We start from the raw sequence: 23,984 nt of genomic DNA on the forward strand, positions 1-23,984 counted from the left end.
TAATTTTGATTTGGGTTCTATTCCTAACTCCATTAACCAGCCACCCAACTACTGTCAATTTACTTAACCTTTGCAGGCTTGTTTTCCTATCTGCAAAATAGATATTATATCTGTCCTATCTCAAAAATTAAAAGAAATAAAGATATTTTAAGGTGAGAAATGCTTGTGTTACTATGAAGATTAGGGGAAGCCAGATCAAAGTTAGTATATTTTCAGTTTCTGTGGGGTCCCAGCCAAAATGAGGGTATCAAATTGATACTCACCCAAACAAGGCTGGCCCATTTCCTGAGTAAAGTGAAGATGCTGGCAAAAACAAGCAGAGACCCAATCCCAGGAGGGTAATTCCTTCCCACTCCCACTCCCACCCCCACCCCTTTAAGGAAACACAGACAATGCATAGTTTGGCAATTTTTTTTTAAACTACAGTTACATACAGAAAATATCCAAACAGAACGCAGACCACAAAAGTAACATAATGAATCATTCCCAACAGCGTTAAAAACACTTTTCTCTTGCTTTTGTTTAAAAATTATTTTTGTAAATTTCTCATTTTAAGTGAATCAAAGGATGTAGTGCTTGTGGAAGGGGAAGAAAGGGGAAGGGGGGAAGAAAGGAGAGAGAGGAGGGGAAGGGAGAGGGAAGAGATGGATGGCTGAGCCCCTAATAAAACCCCAGCCCCAAGCCTCCTCCCCCACCTCTGGAGTCACTGGAGTCCAGTACTAAGTACTTGTCTCCTAAAGATCCACCCTGCCCTTCCATCTGGACTTAAGGCCTCCAGAGTTTCCAAGGTTAGTTCTTCTCCCCCCGTATCCACTCTGCCAACACTTATCCCTGATCCCCTCCCCCATACCAATGGCTCTCTACTAGGCCCTCAGAAGAGAGCCTCAAAAGAACAAGACAACAAATTAAAAATCAGGTTAGGATACAAGGAGGACACATGATCCCGCAGACAAAGCATTAGTTTCTCTTCGTTTTAATTACTTTAATCTACATTCACTAGTTAAATAAATTACCCACAGTGAATACTGCAAGGAGGTTTGTGATCTGCCCGTCTCCCAGTGGGGCACGAGACACTTGCTACAATCTTTCAAGATGCCCAGTTCAGAACCAGGCAGTAAGGCTCAGCTGCTGTGTATGAACAATATAGGGGCCATGGGGGCCTAGGGAAACCAGAGGAGAATACTGGGGAGTGAAAGAGGGGAGGGGCGGGAGGAGGGACTGTTTGGTGACTATGGGAGATAGGCTATGTAAAAACATCATGATTTATTTACAATTCTCTTTTGGACCATCACCGAAGGACAGGTGTGCACACACACACACTCACATACATACCTTCCAATAGAAGGGGCCTTGGCTGTCTGGAGAGTAGAAAAATACTTCCTGTCACCAGTACCAGTTTGGCAAAGCATTTAGAAAACAAAACCAACCAGACAGGTCTCCTGGAAATCACCAACTTTCCTACTGAGGTGACATCTTCCTGACTTTCTCACCCTGAGCTCACTCCCCACCTCAGTCCTCCTCCTTTCCCCTCCTCCAGCTTAACCAAATGTAGAATCCTGCCCTCATCCTCAATAGAAGGTTCTAGGCAACATACTCAGAGTTCTCTGTGGGAAGGTTGCTCAGGAGCCGGGGTGGAGATAGGGGGACAAGGGGCAACAAAGAAAAAAGAACACTGGTCCCCCTCTTTATCACACACAGCAGGGCCTTCTGGAAGCTAAAATGCAGATGCAGATACACACACACACACAAACACACACACACACACACACACAGATACACAGGGAGAGATACTCACATGCACACAGACCTATAGCTGTTACCATGACAGGATATTATCAGACACCACAAAGCCCACCCTGTTGAAGGTGGGAGGAGATAGTGATGCCCTTCATTAGGCTATTGGGGATGCCACCCTGTCCAGTCTAACTGGCCATCTCCCTTGCCCACTTGCTAGAATTCTGGTGGACTGTCAAGGCACAAGGTAAGAAATACCTACAATGTGGAAGGTCAGGGACAGGGGCACCATTTATCACCTGGGTTCATGTGATAAGATACATTGGTACAGAGTGTTAGTACAACATTACTTAGTTCAATGAAGGGACCAGGTGAAGAGAACAAACTAGCTTTCCTCTGGATTATCAACTTCACTCTCCCTACATGAGAGCCACCCATCTGACCACTCTGACCACCCTCCCTTGACCCATACTGTATTTTATCAGCTCCTGGTGCTGACAATGAAGATGTTGGGGTCACAGGTTGGTTTCACCATTATTCTCCCACCTGCTACTCCCATGCACACACATATTAACAGTAACAACAGCAGCACTGAAGATTTGTCTCGTTATCACCAGAAGATCTGTTGTGTGTCCCTGTTTTTTTCTGAGACAGACCTTCTTAATGCTCAAAAAGCAGAGGCCATAATAACTCTAAGAGAATCTGCCAAAATACCAAGAGGACAGATCTTTCTCCCATCAGGTATTTTGAAATACATATAACAGTCACCCGAGAAACCAGCGAAAACAGTGCCATCATGAGAGAGGCCAGTGCATCATTCCTAGAAAGATACTACAGTGAGGCTACATCTGTTACTAGTTCGCTACCCACGCACTACTCTCTTTTTGCCCCTCACAAGATTTAACCAAAAAGATGACCTGGTACAAAGTCTGACAAGAGTCAATCCTGAAAAGTCAACAAGAATTCACTAACTCACCCAGTGATGCCTACCTGTACTACACAGGAAGCGAGTCAGTCATACCTGAAGTCAGGGCGGAGGGAAGGGTAGAGACAATAATAAAAAACAGTGAAAGGACTACATGGCTGCTCAACAAAGGATGGCTGCTCCCCATCTGGAAACCCAAACCAAGAATTCTGTCTCCCTCCCCACTCCCTTTTAAGGTAAAACAGGTGGCCAACTGTCAATAGATAGCACTTGTGCTGTCAGCTTGTGAGAATGGCCTCCCCATCATTGACAACACACACACCGTCACATATCCAAACACACCTACATAGCCACCTTTATGCCACCTGAAATTAGCCCATTCAAATTAGCAGCTGGGTTAACACTGGATTTTACCTGAGTATCTGATGGTGTAGGAGGACAATGCTGAAGGTATGGGGAGTTCCGTCTTTGCAGAAGGAAGGGAGGCATGTGGGATGGGGGAGAGAAGGGGAGAGGTGTTATTGGCAAAATGAGAAACTTGCCTAAACAGAATTTTTTACTTTAAAAGCTAAAAGCCCAGGCTTTCATGTACCCAGTGCATGTACCCTGGCCTTTAAGGAAGTGTTTTTAAAAATTCACTTGCAAATCTCTTCCCCTCAGCCTCACTCCCTCTGATATTTCCTAAGGGTGAGAGGTTGAGAGGTAGGGAGCACTGGCCCAGAAAAATTGTCTTCTCTCTGCCTTTCCTCAGCCCCATAGGATAAGCTATGTCTACTTGATCTCTTCTGAATTGTCTTGTGTTTACACAGCAGAAGGCCTGTAACCTAGATGTCAATCACATTCCTTCACACCTAGTGGAAGCTCCTTTCACTTATGCTTCCTCCTGAAGATGCCTGGAACTCAATGAAATATTAATATTTGTTACTAGAAGCCCTATGGGGGCCTGAGGATGCAGATACGAGAGATTAGATTTCTTTCCTAATAGCACAAGGGGGATGGGGGGGGGAAGAGCAGGGAGAAGGGGTAGTTCAGGTGAGCCTTGGGTGCTTAGGGTGGAAGAATTTCCTCAGTCAGGGCCCTAGAAAAGCCCTGACCCAGTTGGCAGCAAATACTGATCCATTTCATCACAGACAACCCAGGCACATTGCAGGAATGAAGGATGAATGTTAGCTAAAAAATAATTGAGCCTGACAGTATACGGAGCATTTCATACCAAGATTCCCACTGCCAAGAAGGGGGCAGGAAATTATATCTATGTTTGGGGAGGGGGAAAAGGACCTTGGTGCTTGGTATGGTATAGCTGACCATCATTCTTTGAGAAGATGTGTGCTCTTGCCATGCAGTGTCCTAACCTCATCATTGTCAAATCTAAGAAAGACCTGCTGCTTTTCCTCCACAGTCTCTGAACAGAATAAATGATCCTTGAGGTCAGAAGCTCTCAAATGGCACCCCATAAGCTGGCAAGGTCCTGAAAGGTCCCACACATATCTAACTCTTTGTCTAGTCCTTGGAAGAACTCAGACCAAAAGCAAGCATAGTGAAGATAGTTGCCACATTGCTCCAAAGGACCCATGCTCTGGTTAATTTGGTACCACCTTGGTCACTCCTCCTTACCAAATAGGTAATTGGGGTGGAATCCGGTTTAATTCTACATAGTACATGATGATGAAAGAGTAGGCCTAGTTTAAAGCAGGATTTGAGGAGAAGAGAGGAAAGAGGACTGAAGGAAATGTGGTTCTTTGGTATTTGATCAACAAAAAAGCTATAATGGGTAACATTCTTTCAGAGCAAGGGGTAGGGAGCAGGGGAAAGGAGGAAAAGTTGTTGGTATGCTGTCTCCAGGCAGCTTTCAGGGGGTGCTGAGAGCAGGGACTGGATCAGGAGAGTTGAAAGCAAAGAGAGGCTCTCCCCATACTTGCCCTTTTGAACTTCCACTTTACCACACACCACAAAAAAGCTTTGTCAGGAAAACACTGTAGCTCTCTCCTCTTACATCACCCCTTCCCCATACATTCTCTCTCTCTCTCTCTCTCTCACACACACACACACACACACACACACACACACCCATATACACAGATTCACACTCTTCTCTAGCAAAAGCTAAAACCCACCTATGGGTCAACAAGACAATTTTTTGGAAACCACTTATAAATCACCCTAGAGCTCACTCTAAAAGACTATGTTGCCTTTACCTCCTGAGGGTCACTGAGTCACTGACACACGAGCTTCACCAGTTTACCACTGGTCACAACAGGAGAAAAGGTAACCATGCCAGACTGGGAAGAGATGACCGACATCCAAGAAAAACCCAAAGCAGAGAAGCCAGAAGCATTGCAGTCTCGTAGTGGATTTTATACGATGTACAATTGGACTGATCCAGTTATTCCACAGACACAGTACAAAACCATGTCCCAAAGTGGCCAATGTGACGGGGGTAAGCTGGCTTTAGACACCATCTACTAGCCACAATTTCCTAAGACAGTTTCCCTCCACAACTAAGTCACATACTTCACTTTGCTAAACAGTGTTGAGCAAATATCCCTGTAGAACTCTTCACAGTTTGGTGAACGGCTATCCTGGGCCTGTCCGCAAACATGCCAGAGACATCATATATAAAATACATATTCTTTCTCACACTGGAAAATTGTATAATTGCTAGAAGAGCCTGTAAAGAGGTTAATTTCTTTTTTTTTTCTGGGAAGAGACAGAATTTCACCCTGCATTCCGAAAATGTCTGTTGAGCCCCAAAGGCATCGTCCTGTCTCAGTGAGAACTGCAGCCTGGGCTATATTTGGCAAGTGGGTAGGGACCGGAGTGGGAGGCAGGGTATGAAACATGAAAATACATTGTGGCCCATGGTATTCCTTTTTTCATGATTGAACATAATACAAAAATGAATGAGAACTCCATTATTTTGAGTGTAGGTTTCTGGGGACCCTGAAGGAGCTGGAGTGAGGCTGGGAGAGGAAAGAAAGAGAAAAGCAAACAGCTTATTCCCATGTGCCATAAATATAAACCTGAAGATAATGCCCTGGGAACCCAATCAAAAGCATGAGGATTCTGTGCTGGGAATTAACAAAAACTCACCCCAGGGATCTAGGCCTAGAAGTCACATCATACTCCCATCAAGTTAGCTCCCTTGACCCTTAAGCTGGTCTCTCCCAAAGGCCTCAGGATACCTTGGAGGGGGGGGGAAAGGAGGGGACGCACATGTGGGGAGAGGAAGGGGAGAAGATGAGGAGGGCCCAGCTTCACACATCAGACAGCTTAAAACAGCCCTTCCATCTCTGTCTACTTCCCAGATACCTGAGAGGTGGATGGCATGGGATGGTGCATTCCTTACATGAGGATTTCCCTCATTCCCCTTCGTCCAGCCCCTATCCCCAGAAACTTAGGCTTCACCTTGTTAGGTTTCTCAAAGATACCGTAACATTCCCATTGGTCTTTCCTGTGGATAAGTAGATTAAAAAAAGGGAAAGGAAATTGGATAGCTTTCTTCCCTTTCCAATTCCCCATTTGACTGCATAAAATCAAAGAAAATAGTATTCTCAAATGTTAAACCAGAGCTAGACTTCTCCACCCAAACAAAAGAAAAAAATAGGAAACAATGTTGCCTTTTTAATTTCAATCAAATATGCTGTCTAAAGTCAGCCAGGATCCCCTGAGCCCCCATGCATCAGGAAATTGTGCACTTAACCATGAACAAGCCAACACTGCTCTGCCACAATGTAACAGAGTAACAGGGGATGACTCGCTGTTTTCCCACACGCTCCCTGGCAGATGAGGGCAACGCTGCAGAGGTCTCCACTGCTGTCTAGCTCCCCACTGACCCGGCCTGCGAGGGCAGCTGGGCAGGCTGTTGGTTGGGGAAGGCCCTGGCCCAGGGTATCTAGGAGAGGGGAAGAGAGAAGGCAGGCTGTGGCTGCTTACACTTTTGCATACGCATGCAGACTCTGTTCCAATTGGTTTGGGTTTTTGTTTTTGTTTCCTCCCTCCTTTTTCTAAAACGATCCGATTATACTGTGAAATCACAACTGGTGCAGGCCGCCCAGACGAGGTAAGTACGGTTCAGTGGTGCTTGCTTTCTCCTTGAGCTTGCCAGCATGACCCCGGCCCTGCCTATTTCTGTATCTGGAATATAAAGAGCCGCAGGTTGATGTTCTTGGCGGCCAGCAGTTTGTTGCACTCCACGGAGTCTATGATGGGGAGCGGCACATAGTCGGTCTCGTTGTTCTCATTGGTGAAGACAAAGTGATATATCACGGGGTTGATTTTCACGTCGTCATAGGGCCCCTTGAGCAGGAGGAAGGAGCACTCCATAGGGGAGCTGATCTTGCTCTTCAGGATGAGCTGAAAGGAGAGGGTGCGCTTACAGGACAGATTTGGGTTCCTCTCAGAGTCGTTCACCCGCGCCTTCAGGACCCATGTCTGGCTCAGCACGATGAACCTCGGTGTCTCGTAGTAGAGGCGTGTGATGAAGTCGTCGGTACGGTACGGGCGGAACTGAACTTCTGCAATGGCACAGAGAGGGACGGGGAAGAAAGACCAGGAAGTTATTGAGGGCCATTGGCAGGGTGGACAACCAGCTCACATTACCTGGGGCTACCGTGTGGAGCCTTCCTCAGAACGGATGAAGACCGAAGGGGTCCAACCGCTCGAAGCTGGGTTAGTCTCAGGAAGAATGTGACTTACCGAGAAGAGACTCAATGCACTTTAATTTTTAAATGACAAGTTAACTACAGGAGGATTTTCAGTTGCATAAGCTTTGGGGGGGAAATAAGATAAAATACAAACATGGTTAATTAAAATCAGCTGAAGAGAGACAATAGGTTGCAAGAGGTAAACAGCAAACCACTCTGTAGTATAAACCAGGAGCTAAGTATTGGCATATCACATACCCCAAATAGTCATTCCTTAGCAGGGTCAACTTGTCCTATTAATTTTTATATTTTAGTTGGGCTGCCATCTAGAAGAGTCCTGTAATTCTAAAGTTTTGAGCAAAAATTCTTCTGACCTACAGGGTCCTGCCAGGCACTGAGTGGATGGGTGGGGAGCTCCTAGAATTGGCAACTGGCACCAGTTATGGCTTTGGTAGACTAGCTCAAGGTGTGTGTGCCCACACTGGAGTAGGGGCGGAGAACAAGCAGAACACACAGACAGGATAAAGTTCTGAGAACAATGTTCATTTTATTTGGATTTGGATACACAGCCGTCAACAAGGTAAGGCACAGACTTGGCATCGCCGCAGAGCAAACCAGAGGGCAGGGCAAGGGAAATACAGACTGTCCGTTTTCGGGAGGGTACAGAGAATGCCAGATGAGATACATGTATAGATTATGTATAAAGAAAACAATACATTGGGTTGAGCTGCTCTGGGCTCAGATTTGCAAAGAGGCTAGTAAATCAAATACAACTAACCAAACCTTTCCAGACATAGTCCTCTTGGCTCAGTCCAGGAAACCCTTAGCCAGCCAGGTCCACCAGAGGGCATAGCCAACGTTCTCAAGCTATCACCCTGGATCAAGCAGGTAGTTTCCATGTGTTAAGTCTTTACTTTACAAACCAAGAAATCTCAAAGCACAGCTACATATACAGCCTTATTGTGCAATTCATACAGAGGTACATATTTTCCAACATTTTCTATGAGAGAGAATCGAGCAAGCATAACATATATCTGTGTAGTAAGGTTGACCAGTTATTTCAAGCTACACACAATTTATGGTATTAGCCTAAGACCAACATCATCATTTTCCTGAAATCGATCATAACCCAAATGCTCCTCTGGCAAATGTCTCATCACAAAAGTGTATACCTCCATAGGAGGCAAGAGAGCAGTCCTAATCTGGCTTCCAGCCCCACAGACTGCATAGGATATGGTTAACAGCCCTGGCTCATTCCCACCCCTCAACTCCCCAAGGATAGCTAGCGATGGAGAACATGATCCTTAACTGAAGATTCCATCACAGAGCACGGCCCAAGCCAGCCCCCCGCATGTCGGGAAACAAGTCTCTTCTCTCAAGCGCATCCCTGCGCTTGGTGCCAAGACAAGGACTCCTGTGTGAGGCCAGGGCTTGGGATTCCCACAATGGCCCCAGCATGTTCAGACCCCATGTAGCACGGCATTGCTGCCTCTTAAAAGTCCCACGCTTAGGCCAAAGATCCAACGAGATCCAGCCAGCTAGTATTTAACAGCTCTGTTACCGTTCTGTCTCAGCAGCACCTAGGACAGATGAACTGTGTTTTCACAGCTAAGTCTGGTGTCTGAATCTTCTAAATGGGAGACATTCTTTGACAGCTTTATACAATGCATTGCTGATTAATTGCCCGAGAACAAGGATGCCCTGCTGTTCTTCTCCGGAGGGCAAGAGACTTCAGGGCCCCCAAGGAACTTCTCATCTCAGCCCCAAGAGTCAGTCATTTCTGAGTAACAAAAAATTAGGTGCCCTATTCCATCTCAACTCAGACCCACACCCATACATTTTTTTTAGTTCAGATCCACATTATCTAACCTAATACACCGACCAGAGAGATCTACAAGAGTTGTGAAAGATTATCAGTGAAACAGGCAACAGCCAACTTACCTGGGTCAACAACACATCCTTGTCTGTCCAGGATAAGACATGTGGGGTAATGCTGTTTGCCAATTCCTTTTAATCGCTCTTCCCCAATCATCCCATCAACCCACACCCCAAGGCTTTTGCCCCTTAATTCTCTGCCCTTGGGATTAATCAAAACCTAAGCTAGAGTTCCTAGGTACCTAAGGAAGGAGAGAACAGGCTCAAGGTTGGGCTAACCTGAAGATGAACCTTGCTATGGTTCCTCCCTAACCTTTCAACACCAGGGAGAAAACTCACATGAGATGAATATAGAAGAGACCTATCACATACTTCCCCCTCCTAGGGCCAGGCTGCAGCAAGGAGAGGACTTGTAACACCCACTTAGGTCAGGGGATTCTCTTGAAGCACAGGATCCTAGCCAGGAAGGCAGACAAGGCGTGTCTGTCAGTAAGCGCACTGTCAGATGTCACTTTGACTTTCAAGAAGACAAAAAGGGTCATAGCAACAGTTTCCTGGATTTCAGATTCTAAGTTCTCCCTGGTCTTACGTATTTTGCAAGTGGTTGCATCTACCGTCTTACCTCCATCCAACAAGGGAATGACCACACCACATCACAGTTCAGCCCAGCCCAGCACACATAAATCTTGTTGTCCAAGGAGCCTGAGCAGCTCCAGCATTCTCCATCACCCTGGACATACATATGTCCCTATTCACCCCTCCTCCCCTAACATGCCATTCTATCAAATGCTTCTAGACTATCCCTCCATATACATTCTAAGTCCCCATTCTTCATTGAGAAGAAAGAGAATACATACAACTGAACTATGTTTCCATGTCAGAATGAACTACGAGTACACACAAAGTACAATGACTGGAGACAGTCACTGTATAGCTTTTTATGAAAAGAGGGGCCATGGGTTAAATATATGACAAAATATACTTAAAGAAATGTTCAGAGGAAGAAGAGTTCCCAGGGCCCCTCACAGCCTCTCAGATGATTACCTGTGTAGCCGATCTTCTCAAAGCTGAGCAGGCTGAAGATGCTGTTATATAGCTGCATCTCTTTCTTGTGGGTTTGGTCCATCTCATCCAAAATCTCCATTAGCTCATTGCCAGTCTTGGTGGGATGCGTGCACTCTGCTTCATGCACAGTCAGCTCGTGGAAGGGGCCCTGCCACGGGCAACCGATGCGTTTGTATTTGCACTGCGTGACCCTGCCAGAAAGATGACACACATGCACATGTGCATCACTGGAGACTCTGGACATAAAGCATGCACATAGAGGGCATAACCAAAGATCCTGCAGGCCCTAGGGCAGAGTACAAAACCCTGCCCTACCCCAGCAGCGTCGCCTGGGACCCATGGGCATGTACCATGAAGAAACCTGAACTTGCGCTGCCCTAGGCAAATCAGCACCAGCCTCAAGTCAACATAGAACCCTAGATTCCTAACACACACAAATGATGCCCTGTTTTTCCTATACCCTTCTACCTTCATGCACTACTGCAGCATTACACAAGCACACTATGCTAGTACTACTTCACTCCAGAATGTAGTGAGGGTTTTTCTGGTTAAGGAACACTATCTACCACTGTTTGAAATCTCAAGTTCAATTCAATTCAACGAGTGATTGAAGTCCTACTTTGTGCACACAGCCCTACGCCTCCCAATCCGTGTTGCCAGTAAAAGACTCCCTGGAGGCAATGAGGAACTAGGCCAAGAGATGCCAGAAGCCTTGTAACTGGGCAGTCAATGCCCCATCTAGGAAACTCTTGTTATCGTACAAGCCCAAGCCCTAAATAATCTCTAACCTTAGCTAATCTGACAGACTACCCCATACTAACAGGCTTTAGACTAAGGTCCTGGAACTGTCAAATTAGATCAGGGAAGGATGAAGGTAGGAAGCATGGGGAAAAGCCAAACCAAATCATCAGGACCATGAGCCCCAACACAATGAAATTGGGCCTCTCTCCAAGGTACTTTAGGCTGAGAAGGACCTTGACCTGGATCAGGTCAGGACTGCCCCAGGAAAGACACACATCCCTAAGGCTGAACAGGAGTCAAACTGATTTGGGGAAGGGATAAGAATGGGTAGAGTAGCAAAAGAGAAGCATTTTCATTCAGCCGATAGGGCCCTCTGATTTCCCCAATCCTATTTGCCAGCTATACTGTTGAAAAGGGACCAAGAGAGGCCACCAAACAGGGCATATGGGTTGGCCTTGAAAATAGGCTTTTTTTAATGTGTGACTTGGAAGAACACTTCAGCCAAAGACCACGAAAGTGTTTTCTTGACTTATGGTCTAGGAAAGATAATAACAGAATTTGTGACAAGCTAGCTAGCTGTCTACCCCAGAACCAGTGTACCTTTGGTCACAACCTGACTATAGGCTTACTGATTTGCAACAGGGGATCAGCAATAGCCACCCCAGAATTAGAATCTTATCTAATCAAAAGCCTAGATTTCTTGCCAGCTCCAGGACCCCTCAGCTCCCATGAAACCCTCTTTTCCCAGCCCACCAAATGCCTAGGCTTGGTTCACAAGTGCAGCCTTTGGGCCACTTCCCTATTGGGACCCTTCTTCCCCCAAGGGAAAGATAAGACTGGAGACCCAGGCAGGACGGATCAAGAGTATAGAAGGACACCCAGAGGATAATCCAATAACTGAAAACTAAAGCTTAGTCTAATGATCAAGGGCTTGCTTAGCAGAGGTCAAACACAGTAGGATGAAGGAAATGGGGAGATGAAACAAAACTTACATCAACTATGACACAAGAAAGGGCTGGGACAAGTATAGCTATAAGACTGTTCTACCAATTTCTGAATTAAGTCACTTCCATAACCTTCACTCTGAAGGTAGGATTTAGGATTTCTAGCCAGTCACCCTCAGAAGGTTCACTGAGTCATCAAGCTTCTTCTGGAGTTTCTAAATTCTTCTGGGAGGCCCAAGCTGCAATAATTTTTGTTCTGCTTCTAGGCCTTAAACTTTGATTAAAGAATTAGAGATCTGGCTACAGGCCCCAGGCCTATCTCTTCCCCAGAGCAGGATCTAACGATGTTGGCTTCTATCTGCTTCCTCAGAAATATCACCTTGTTCCTTTCAGAAATGTCATTCTGGGACCATTAAGCCAGAAGGCCATGGGGAGAGCAAGGAATTAAAATCACTCACATTTTTCACCAACTTGGAGATAACTAAGCTCTCCCTACCCTTCTCTTTTTACCTAATGTTAACCATGGCACAGTGGCTCCAGGGAAGCCAGGCTAATTTCTGGCAGAGAAGACCTATGTTGAGACCAACACCCTGACAAGAGGACACTGTCCATCCACATAACCTTCTCAGGAGATCTCAAACTCCTCCCTCACCTGGGAAAAAAAACAACATACACACAAAAAACACTAAAGTACTCTAATAACCGTGGGAACCGAAGCCAAATAGCTCGAAGCAGCCAGAACTCAAGAAGGATGAACATCAGCAGGAATCCAGCAAGATTTGTGTCATGCCACTTGGGTGAAGCGCAGCAGCCTCCTCTTCTCCATTTGTACTGTGAGACTGACTTCGATAATAATGGACGCGGCACATGATCTTAAGTCTCTCTTTCTATTCAGTCTCTAGCATCATATCCTAAGGAACACTACAGGAAGTTAAGCCAACCTTCCAGTACTAAGTCAATGGCACTTAATCCAGGATACATGGATCCCGTTTTTTTCTGACAAGACAAGAATTTGGTGCCATTACACAGAGATTTTCCAAGTAGCACCCACTCAGAAAAAGTGCCCTCATGAGTACAAGAATGAATGTAGGAAGATCAAGGTTCATGTTTCCCAAAGGACTACATCAATCACTGGGAAGAATTTTGGGCAGATCTGGGCCTTTTGGGAATGCTTTGCTTGGTTAAATCGGGCCTGGGAACTCCAGGGAAGGCAATGCTAATGAGGGGTCTTATGTGAAGAAGCCTCTCTCCAATTCCAAGTAGAAAAAGCAATTCTCAATATCTCAACCTCACAGCCAACCCTCCCACCTGGGAAGGCAAGCTGACCAATAGCTGGGCTCCAGAAGTGACTCAATTAACAGACTCTTGGCTGCCAGGGCTCAGGTCTCTAGTTCCCGCACCACTGCTATAAGGCCAACTACCAGACTTCAGAGCCACACTTGTCCAAACAGCATCATGTTTCCTAAATAAAAACCAAGAAAACCTAGCAACGCTAAGGAAAGACCAAAGTAGACTCCCTGGGAGAACAATAGGGCCTTAGCCCAAGGGTGAGATGCCTGCCCTATGAGGCTCTTTTCTGGAGATATGGGGGAAAAGAAACAAAGGCCTGCATCCTAGGCTTTCACAGGGTGCCCAGTCAACCTTGCCAGAGTTCAACACTGCAGAGGAACAACAAAAATAATTCTAACACCTTAAGGTTATAAGGTCTTTCCTTAGAACAGCTCTGGAAAGTGGAGTGTGTGAATTCATCTCCATTTTATAGGTAAAAAGACAGGATCTGAAGTAGAGTGACTTTCCCAAGGTCAGACAGCTAATAAGTGGCAAATGCAGGGAACTGAGAGAGCCCATCTCCAATAGGGCCGTGACTTCCTGCAAAGGGGGAGGAAGGTAGGAAGGGAGGGGCGGAGAGCAGCCACTGGGGGCGCTTTACCTGTCCTGGCACTCCTCTTTCTGATGCCTCTCCAGGAGGGAGCGGGGGAACTGGCGCATGCAGAAGCCGCACTCTGACGGCAGCTCACTCACTGCTTTTTCCACAGCCAGGTTTCGGCAGCAGAGGCTCTTACTGATCTCACAACGACAATTGGGGCATGTGGCCTGTTCCTCCTTCAGCCGGGCATCTGCTAGTAGGTGGATAAAACAGCCAGCGCACATCAAGTGACCATTAGTACACTGTGAAGAAGGAAAGGGAAATGGAGCTTCATAGACCTGGTGGGTACCCATACACAAATGCATGCGCGCACGCGCTTCCTCCAATCCTCCCACGAAGCCCCAATGTGCACACAGGAACCAACACAGTACAAAACCAGCATCATGGCCTGATTCAGGCTGGTGTGGGCTCAGAGGGCACTTCTGTGGATAGGGCAGTCTCCAAAGACAAGTACAAAATGACTGTCTTCAGTCAGCAAAGTGGCTCCAGAGGATGTTTACTTCCTCTTAGGCTATCTGCCAGCAATTAAGGAAGCAGCCATCAGGGAAGAGCCTATGCTTCCCAGGAATAAATAGGCAGTCTTTAGGAGACTGGCATGGCTTCTTTATTAATTTTCTCCCAAAACAAAAATGGTATTACTCTTTAGTAAGTAAGCAAAGAGATTTCTTTAACCATTAGGTACTTCTCAACTTGATTCCTTTGTTAGAATGTAAACTCCTTGACAGGGATTGTTTCAGTCTTTCTATTTGTATTTGTGTCTGCTATATGTCAGGCACCTAGCACAGTTCCTGACATATAGCAGACAATTAATACTTGTTGATTCCTTATGAAGAGAGAATTTTCCACCCAAATTATGCCAACTGCCTGGGAAATAGAACAGAGTTTGAAATAAAACTTTACGCAAACTGCTATACTTCTGGTAGTCCAGTTTCTTCCAAGGCATATGTACTGGCTAAGCTTTACAAAAAAGGTAGACCATCTCCCCACAAAAACCACCTTCCTTTAGCCATTTGGTCCCTCAAAATTTTAACCATAATATTCTCAAGGAAAATCCCCTCAACAAGGCCAACAAACTCTGCCAACAAACTTTGGGTCAAATGACAGAATTTGAGAGGCAGAAGGGACTTAGGAGGCAAAGTAGTCTAACTGAAAAAATATCCCCATTACAACATAACCAACAAATAGTCATCCAGTCTTTTCTTTAGGGTAAGGAAGAACCTACCACCCCCTGAAACAGCCTCTTCTAATTTGAGAAAGTTCTAAAAGTTAGGAAGTTTTTCCTTATGTCAAAGCCAAAGTCTGCTTCTTTGTAACTTCTATCTATTGCTATTACTTTTGTCCTCTGGGATCCCTTACTAGAAATGTAACCCTTTTCCCCCATGAGAGGCCACTGAAGACCTAAAGACAATTACTATGTCACCCGAGTCTACCCTTCTCCAAAATAAGCATCTCTACTTTCTTCAAATGGTCCTCATATAATACTCACTAGCTGTTACAATGACCATGGGCAAGTAACTTAGCGTCTCAATTTCCTTATCTATAAAATGGGGATAATCATGCCCACACCATCCAGCTCATAGGGTTGTTGTGAGGAAAATTCTTTGGAAACTTAAGAATTACTAAATAGATGTGAGTTACTATTATTAAACAACAGACTATAATGTCCCTGAAGATAAAGTAAAGAAGACAGCTTCAGCAGAAAACAGTGGTCAGCAGTGTTAAGTACTTCAGTGGTAAAGGACTCTTAAAAAATCTTATATTTAGTGGTCATGTCATTGGCGACTTCTAAGAAAGCAATTCCAAAAGAGCAATTGGAACAGAAATATGTTGCCACGTTGTGGAGCATATGGTATTCTATTCCTGAGCTAGATTATTCTATAGGTACTGTACGAGATCTGAATTGGGCCTTTTGTTGAAAGGGCATTTGGTGATAGTTTTATAAGACAACTCATAACACATGAAAGACATCTCACTAGACCTCAGCCAAATGTACATGAACTCAAAACAATGAAGACTAAAACAAAGGTAACCCAAATTGGCTACTAAGTCTGCATTTCTAGGTACAATTCACATAGAAGAATTTCAGTTTCTTTCTCCAACATTTCCACTTCCATTCCTCCTTCCCTTTTGTCTCCCCAACAACAGGTATCACATGGAAGGAAAGATCTCCAACATCCCTCAACTTGACAGGAATAGTCTGGCTCACTGAGATCCATAGCTAATCCAAAGGCTCCAGTTTCCTCAGCAGGAAAAACTGACTGGCCTGATAACTTCTCTCCTGAGCAATTTTCTACTGCCTTATTATCAGCCAGAAAACTTGTTAGGCAGCTGAGGAAACCTGAAATGGTTCAGTGGCAGCCAACAGGTGGGAAATAGCAAGAGCTGGCTAAGGGGCAGGTACAGTCCAAATTAATCTGACTTTTAAAGCTCAAATGACTTCAGAGGTTTTATTTTGTTTTTATTTATGTAGTATAAAGCTCCCTTTAAGTGTGGTAGGTTCACTCACATCCCTAACCCCCTCCCCCCAAAAAGAAAAAATCCAAACAAACAAAAACAAAAAAACCAGTCCTGCTTTTCGAACAACCAAAAACAAATCCCCTCTTAACGTCTGGTTCCTCCTAGAGCAGGCCTGCATAAAAAAGTATCACTGGGCCAGAGGATGTAAGTAAAAGAACTCCCCCTCAAGAGTTACACAGTTCTAATAAAACAAACAGAACTAAAGACCTCTGAAAGTGACAGGCTCCTGTGTGGAGAACGGAAAAGTACCTGAGATCTGGCTCAAGTAAGCAGGCTATCAATACTTTCACCTTTCTTTTTGCGTCTGGCACTTCAACAGACCCACCAACTATACAGGTTTCCACTTTTCTTGCAGGAAACTTCCCCTGGGTTCTGGGGCATTCTCTTTGCCCCCATCTTGAATTATGTATCTGCAAATATACCATCCCATCCCTTCCTTGTCCTCATTTTTTAAAAGAGCGTTTTGCTAGCTCACGATACACAACACTAGGAAAACATGTCAGTGAAAAATGCTTCAAAGTTACCTTATGTTACTTATCTGTGTAATGGATGTATAGTATTAGTGGTAGATAAGGAGAAATGCAGAGGTGGTGGGGGCCCCCACACAAGGTTCAGGGACCAAGTAGTTAAGGCCAAAAAAGGCTGGGAAGCACTTTCTAAAAGTTACCACAGGTCAAGGCAGATGGTATAGTGTGTCCTCTGTTGTAAATCTCCACCCATTAAAGTTAGAGGGCAATGGTATTTATTCCCTTATGCACTACTAGCTTTAAGAGTGACAGATAAAACAGGAAACCCACTACGGGGAAGTAGATGGCAAAAACATTAGTACACAGGTAAAGGACTCTCATTCCCAGATTTTTGCTTAACTTGAAAATCTTTATTATCAACTTGAGCTGACTTAAGAATACTATCACAAAATATCTCCAAAGTGTTTTTGAATTCCAGGGAGAATCATTACCTTTGGACTTCCAGTGGTAGAGTAAAATATATTTGCTTTCCAAGCAGATTTGCTACTAATATTAACCACACAACAAAAATTACCAACTGCTAGTTTTTATGTAGAAGGGAATGAAAATAAATGAAATTACAGGGCACGCAGCTCATGCATATGTGCCACCATTCTTCATATCTGCCAAACTGATTTTCCTAAAGCACAGTTTGTGCCAAACCACTCCTGCTCAAGAAGCTGCAGTGACTCCCAAGTGCTTTTAGAATAAAATACAAACCCCTCTGTTAGAAATTTAAAGCCCTTCACTATCTGGTTTCAGTCTATCTTTCTAGCCTGATTATTGTTAACACCCTTTACTCATGTTAAGCTCCAGAAAAATTGGCCTACTTATTCCCTAAAACTAATATTCCATCTCTCACGTAAAATACTCTCCCTAATTACCTCCACCTACTAGAAACCCTGAAGTGCCACTTCCTTCAAAAGCCTTTTCCTGATTCCTCTATTTGTTAGTTTCTCTCCCTCCTACACCCAGCCACAGTTTATTCTTGTGTAAAACCTACATTTATTTATGTTGCAACAGTCTTACAGAAAGTAAGCACCTTTAAAAAAAAAAAGTAAGTTCCTTGAGGGCAGGATCTGTATCTGTATCCATAGTATCCAGCACAGTTCTTTGTACTTAGTAGACAATGGATGCATGTTATTATAGATGTTACCAGAGAATCTTGCTTTTCATAAAGGAAGGGTGTTGAATTACTAGACCTGGTCTCCTCGAATGTTTGAGGTTCATATCTATAAGTATTTAAAAGGACGGTGCATTACCTTTCATGGATTTGAACAGCCTGTGTCTTCTGGAATCTGAATTCCACTACCAACCTTGGTAATAGTATTTGCACTTCCTCAGACTAGCTCATCTTTGATCTGTAAAGGGGCTTAGTGAAGAAATGAATTGCTCTGGCCCCTTTGCTAACTTTTCTTGATTCTCATCTGTGTATCTCTCATTACTTCCCAGCTCAGTCCAAAGCTGGGCCATTCTTGGACCTGTTGCTCTCTGGGGCTCTGGGATCTTAGCTGGAAAATAACTTACGATTCATCTAGATTCTTATTCCACAACTCCAATTGTGGCTTCAATTCCACTACTACCTACCAGGTACTGTAGGGCAGCAGGGATACAGAACCAAAAATGAAACCACCCCTGCCCAGAAGGTTTGTAGGACCTGGGCTTGTCAGTCACTTATACTCTCAGTGAGGCTCAAGACAGCTGCAGATCTGTGCTGGTAGCAACTCTCCCCAAGATTACATCACAGATCAGCTTTCCCAAGCCCTGCTCCAACTCCCATGTATAAGGCAAGGCCAAAATAATCCTTATGCTGAACAAGCATAACTGACTGAAAGTGGTAGGGAGAGGTGCTGGAAAGAATCGCTGATGATGACTCCAAGGTTTTGAATCTAGGCGACTGGAAAAATGGTGGGGCCCTCAACAGAAATAGGGAAGTTGGAGAGAAGGTAAGAAGTTGTTCTGGACACTGTGAATTTGAGATGCCTATGGGACAATCCAAGCAGAGACTGATCAATCAATCAACGTTTATTAAGCAAGCGAGCCATCCCGGAAGCTACTGGAGATATAGTACTGGAGCTCAGGATAAAATTAAGGGCTGGGATTTGGGAATCATCAGTATAGAGATGATAGCTGAATCCATAAGGGAATGATAGCAGAATCTAGGGGAGTTGATGAGATCACCCAGAGGGTTTCAAATAGAACCGTGCAGTACACCCACACATGGGAGTAGGACAAGGTTGATGAGCCTAAAAAGGAGATCATGAAGTCCTGACAAGTAGGAAGAAAACAAGCATTTATTAGGCACCTACTATGGGTCAGGCATTGGGTTAAAGCTTTGCAAAGATTATTTCATTTGACCTTCACAACTACTCTGACTTGCCCAGGATCATATGGCTAGCCTAGTGTCTATTGCCATACTGAAACTTAGGTCTTCCTGACTCTAGTCCCTAGCTACTTACATGAGAACCACAGCAGAGCAGTGTAAAAAAAAAAACAACCTGGGGAGGAAAGAGTCTCCAGGAAGAGGGTATGGTCAACAATGCAAAAAGCTTCAGAGAAGTCAAGGTGCATGAGAGCTGAGAAAGTGGTGGATTTAACAATAATAAAGAGCCCATTAGTAACCTTGGAGAGAGTAGTTAAGTGGTGGGGACAATTAGGTAAGAAATTGAAGGCAAATTAATACTGACAGCTTCTTCTAGGAGATGGGCTATGGAGGAGGGATACAGAAGGATAGCTTGAAGGGACAATAAGGTAAGTAAACATTGTTTTATTTAAGTATCGGGAAGATCTGAAAATATCTATAGGTAGCATGTAATGCAGTGCAAAAGAAGAGAGTGAAAATTAGGAAGAAGCAAGCTCCTGTAGGGGATAGCAACAAAATGGCAAGTACAGGGTACTGCCAGGGAATTGGGACACCTTACCTTTTGAGTTTGGAGCAAAGGAAAACATGGGGGATGCTGCTGAGGTTGTTTTAAGTATGGAATTGCACAAGGCCTTGATTTTTTCCTGTAAAGTATGAGGTATGGTCCTCTGCTTGGGATGGAGGGGTAGGGATGGGCAAGGGAAACATGGAGGCTTAAAAGAAGGTTTGGAAGAGCCCAGAAATACAGTCCATTAGGGTGTAACTATGCAGATCCAGTTAAGACTGGATAAATTCATAGTAGATCCAGTCAACACAGTTGTGTGATTTCTCCTGGAAGCAGAAAAGGCGAAAAGATGGTAGCAGTAATCTAAGGTTAGAGTCTGGAAAAGGATGGGATGGCCATGGATAGGTCCATGGAGTAAGAGATTCAAAGTTCAGGCAGCATAAAGTTGAACTGGTTAAGTAAAGGGTTAAGATTTTAAAGGGAAGTGAGGCCAGAGTAAAAGTGGTAGCCTGGGAATGGTGGGAGGGGTGGAGTGACAGGAAGTTGCCAGAGAATGGGCACAGAGAGCTTGAAGTACAAGGGGTTTGGGGTCAGATAACAGGGATTTCAAAGTTGTAGATTGTGGAGGCTGAATGCTTGTGAGTGATAAGATCAAGGATATGGCCATCTCTTGGGGTGGCTAGAGTAAAGTGAAAATACAGATCATCCGAAGCTGAGGAGGCATAAACAGGGAAGGAAGCAAGAACATTTGAGGGGACAACATGGAAGTTAGAGGCAGGGTTTGAGGTATAAGAGAAAATCCTGAGATATGTACAGAACTCTGAGAAAGATGGGGAAGGGAGAAAAAAAAAAACCAAGAATTTACTAATTGCTTACCATGTGCCAGGTACTATGCTAAGCACTTTACAAATATCTCATTTGGAAAAGATGGGAGAATGACACGTGGGACCCAACAGATAAGAGCCACTAGGATCTGAAGAGGGTGACATTTAGATCAAATGGACCTCAAAGGAAGAGAGGTAAATGAGTAAAAGTGGCAGGGAGAGATCCTAAAGGGCTTTGGAAGTATGTAAGAAGCAAAAAACATGTCTAATCTCCCTCCTGGCCTCATACGTGTAAGAAAGGGTGATGAAAACATGCTATGTTCAGGGAGAAAGCTATACTTCTGTGACTGCAAGGAGACAGAAAGGATAAGAGAGAGTTCTAATATACGGGGTAGTTTAGTATTATGAAAAGAAAATTACTTATGCTCTGCAGTCATTTCCATTACAACCGAAGTTTTTTTAAAAAGAAATTTATGACTGCCTTTATTGACAGTAATGATTAAATCAACATAGATTCTTTTTTATTCAAGTTCTGAATTATGTTTTTGCTTAAAAGTTTTGTTCCCAAGGTGTACAGGAAAGAGTAAAAACACCCCTTCCCTGGCTTTCCATGACACATTTGAAGTGCAAGGCTCATCTACCGGGCTCAGACAGCATTCTCCACAAAACCCCTCTCCAATGTGTGAACAATACACAAAAACAAACAAAGCCTCAGGTAAAGAAGAAAAATATCAAAGACAAACTAGTATATTAATGTCTATAAACCATGACACAGTTGATCAACCTGCAAGCAATGTTGGTAGCTATGAAGATAGCTTATACAGAAAGAATATCAGCTAAACACTACTAGCTCCTCCCAAGATTACTAAGTCCTTGCACAAAATCTACACACCTGGAATTTAAAGAAATTTATTTCCGCTGTAAGCAAACACATGCCTCATGTGGGTCTTGCCTTTCCTGACCTAGATTTTAAATTATCTTCCCTTGGTTAACCCAGCGTCCTGGCTGCACCTGTTCCCCAGCACTGAAGGTATGTGTAAACACCAAGCCCATTATACAAGATGAGCTCAGTGGAGTCTGAGTAGCTCTTGGCAGTTCAAACACCATGCCCTAAATCTTAGCATCCCAACCTGTTCATTCTGTGATTCCCATTAGTCCCAACTAACCGTACACTTTGTAATTCCTTCCTTTCCCACTGAAAGAAATGAGCAATTCAGGCCCTTCCAGACTTCTCCAGTTGGTAATGCTAAAAGCACTCTATATTTATTTTGTGTGCTTTTTGTAGTTCCTAATCAATGTATGTACCTACCATCCTCCTACTCCAAGCAGAATGTAAACTCCCTGAGGGCATGGGCTACTTCCATTTTTGTCTTTTGTATCCCCAGCATCCAGCACAAGGACTAGGATATGGCAGGCACTGAGCACTTAGTAAGTTGAATTTCTGTTCTATTCAGAATAGCAGCCTCACAACAGAGAAAAATGACAATCTGGCAGTCCTCTGTGATAGCATTTATGTTGTGCTTTAACATTTGCCAAGAGCTTTACAAATGTCATCTCTTCTTATTCTCATAATAACCTCTTGGAGATAGGTTCCATATCTCCTTATGAGGAAACCAAGGCAGGTATACTTGAATACATTCTCTTCCCTCCTCTGACACTGCTATCCTTCTGGTGCAGGATGTCATCAACTCATGCCTAGACTATAACAGCCTACTGGTGGGTCTCCCTACCTCAAGTCTCTCCCCAGTACAATCCCATCCTCCATTTATCTACCAAAGTGATTTTCCTAAAGAGCAAGAAAGACTATGTCTCCTCAATAAACTCCAGTGGCTCCCTATTACCACCTGGATCAAATGCAAAATCCTGTTTGGTATTCAAAGCCCTTCATAACCTAGCACCCCCTCTAACTTTCCAGTCTCTTTACACCCTACTCCCCAACAGGTGACTCAGTGACACTGGCCTCCTCGTTGTTCGACAAACAAAATATTCTATCTCTTGGCTCTGGACATTTTCTCTGGCTGTCTCCCGTCCCTGAAATGCTCTCCCTTCCTGATTTCCTTTAAGTCCCAACTAAAATCTCCTGTTTTATAAGAAGCTTTCGCCAACCCCTCTTAATTCTAGTGCCTTCCTTCTGCTAATTATTTCCTATTTATAATGTACTTTTTTATATGTTTACATGCTGTATCCCCCATTAGATGAGGAACCCCTTAAGGGCAGGGATTGTCTTTTGCTTCTTTTCCTATCCCTGGCTCTTAGTACAGTGCCTGACACATAGCAGATGTTTTTAAAAAATGTTTATTGACTGACTGAGGTAGAGATTAAGTGAGTTGCCCAAGATCACACTGTTAGTAGGTATGGATTTCATTTGGATATGTGATATGTCCATTCCCTTAATATGAATTTTAAATCAGGTCCAAATCTAGGTCCTGGGCTCTATCCACTGTGCCACCATTTCTACTGGGAATTCCGCTATGAAACAGCTTCCCTTAACCAGGATGCAGCAGGACGTGAGAAACTAAGAGGAAAAGAACTCTAAATAGCCCTCCCTCCCCAAATGGAAACAGATATACCAAGCTCTTAAAATCCAGCTGTAGAACATGAACTGTTTTAAGAGTCAGTAGACCTAGATTCTATAATTTTGGCATTGGCACTATCAGTATGATCTTAAGCAAATCACAGAAGTGATCAGAAGGGAAACCGGATGTCATCTAGTTTGACCCCCATCTGAAGAATCCCATTGTGTGAGGTAAATAAAATGTGAAGACTTCACAGAGAAGATATATACACACACACACACACACACACACACATATATATATATATATATATATATAGTAAGAAATGTTTAAAAATCAAGAAATAGGGAAGTAGGGAAGTGGAAAAACTCTGAGGCCATGGGAGTCTGATGGCTCAGCCTCTGGGAAAGTTTACCCTGAAACTTTTTGTTCTTTCTTATGGTTCTGGTTTAAAGATTTGCTCAGTAAGAATAGGGTCACTGTGACCTGCTTTCCCTTGCTGTAAAAGTACTGTAAAAGAATGGAGAGGGTCTCCCCCTCCCCTTATCCTATTCTCCTTCTTTAGATTTATAGATGTCACCTCAGTTGTAATCATTAACTAAGGGAATGGGAATTGGAGTTTCTGTGCCTCCATTTCCCAGTTCTTTGTCTAGCTTTCATGCTCAGATTGTAAGTCCACCTCCCAGCCAATGGTCAGAAGGGTCAGAGGTGGGTGGGAATTCTCTTGTGTTAGGTATAATTATTGGTGTTTTGCCTCTTGTAAAGCGCCTCCCTTGCTAGATCTGTTCTGGCAGAGGACGCCCTATTCTCGAGAACTGAATAAAATTTATTTCTGTTTCCACCCTGATATGGCTTCTTATTATAAATTTAATTGGTGAGAGTCTCTCATCCCACACACCA

General features: G+C 44.1%; 1 protein-coding gene across 1 annotated transcript in view; it reads right to left on the reverse strand.

Annotated features, from left to right (window-relative positions):
* Nucleotides 1–395: 395 nt before the first annotated feature.
* CYHR1 (cysteine and histidine rich 1) overlaps nucleotides 396–23,984 on the reverse strand; it is a 45,145-nt gene continuing 21,556 nt past the window's right edge. The window contains exons 2-4 of the mRNA XM_036752574.1: nucleotides 13,858–14,096; nucleotides 10,222–10,433; nucleotides 396–7,173 (exon numbers count right to left, since the gene is read on the reverse strand). Coding sequence (XP_036608469.1) covers nucleotides 6,782–7,173; nucleotides 10,222–10,433; nucleotides 13,858–14,096 — 843 coding nt within the window. The 3' untranslated portion in view covers nucleotides 396–6,781. The remainder of the gene's footprint in view (nucleotides 7,174–10,221; nucleotides 10,434–13,857; nucleotides 14,097–23,984) is intronic.

The sequence above is a fragment of the Trichosurus vulpecula genome, chromosome 1, assembly GCF_011100635.1.
Source record: "Trichosurus vulpecula isolate mTriVul1 chromosome 1, mTriVul1.pri, whole genome shotgun sequence".
NCBI lineage: Eukaryota > Metazoa > Chordata > Mammalia > Diprotodontia > Phalangeridae > Trichosurus > Trichosurus vulpecula.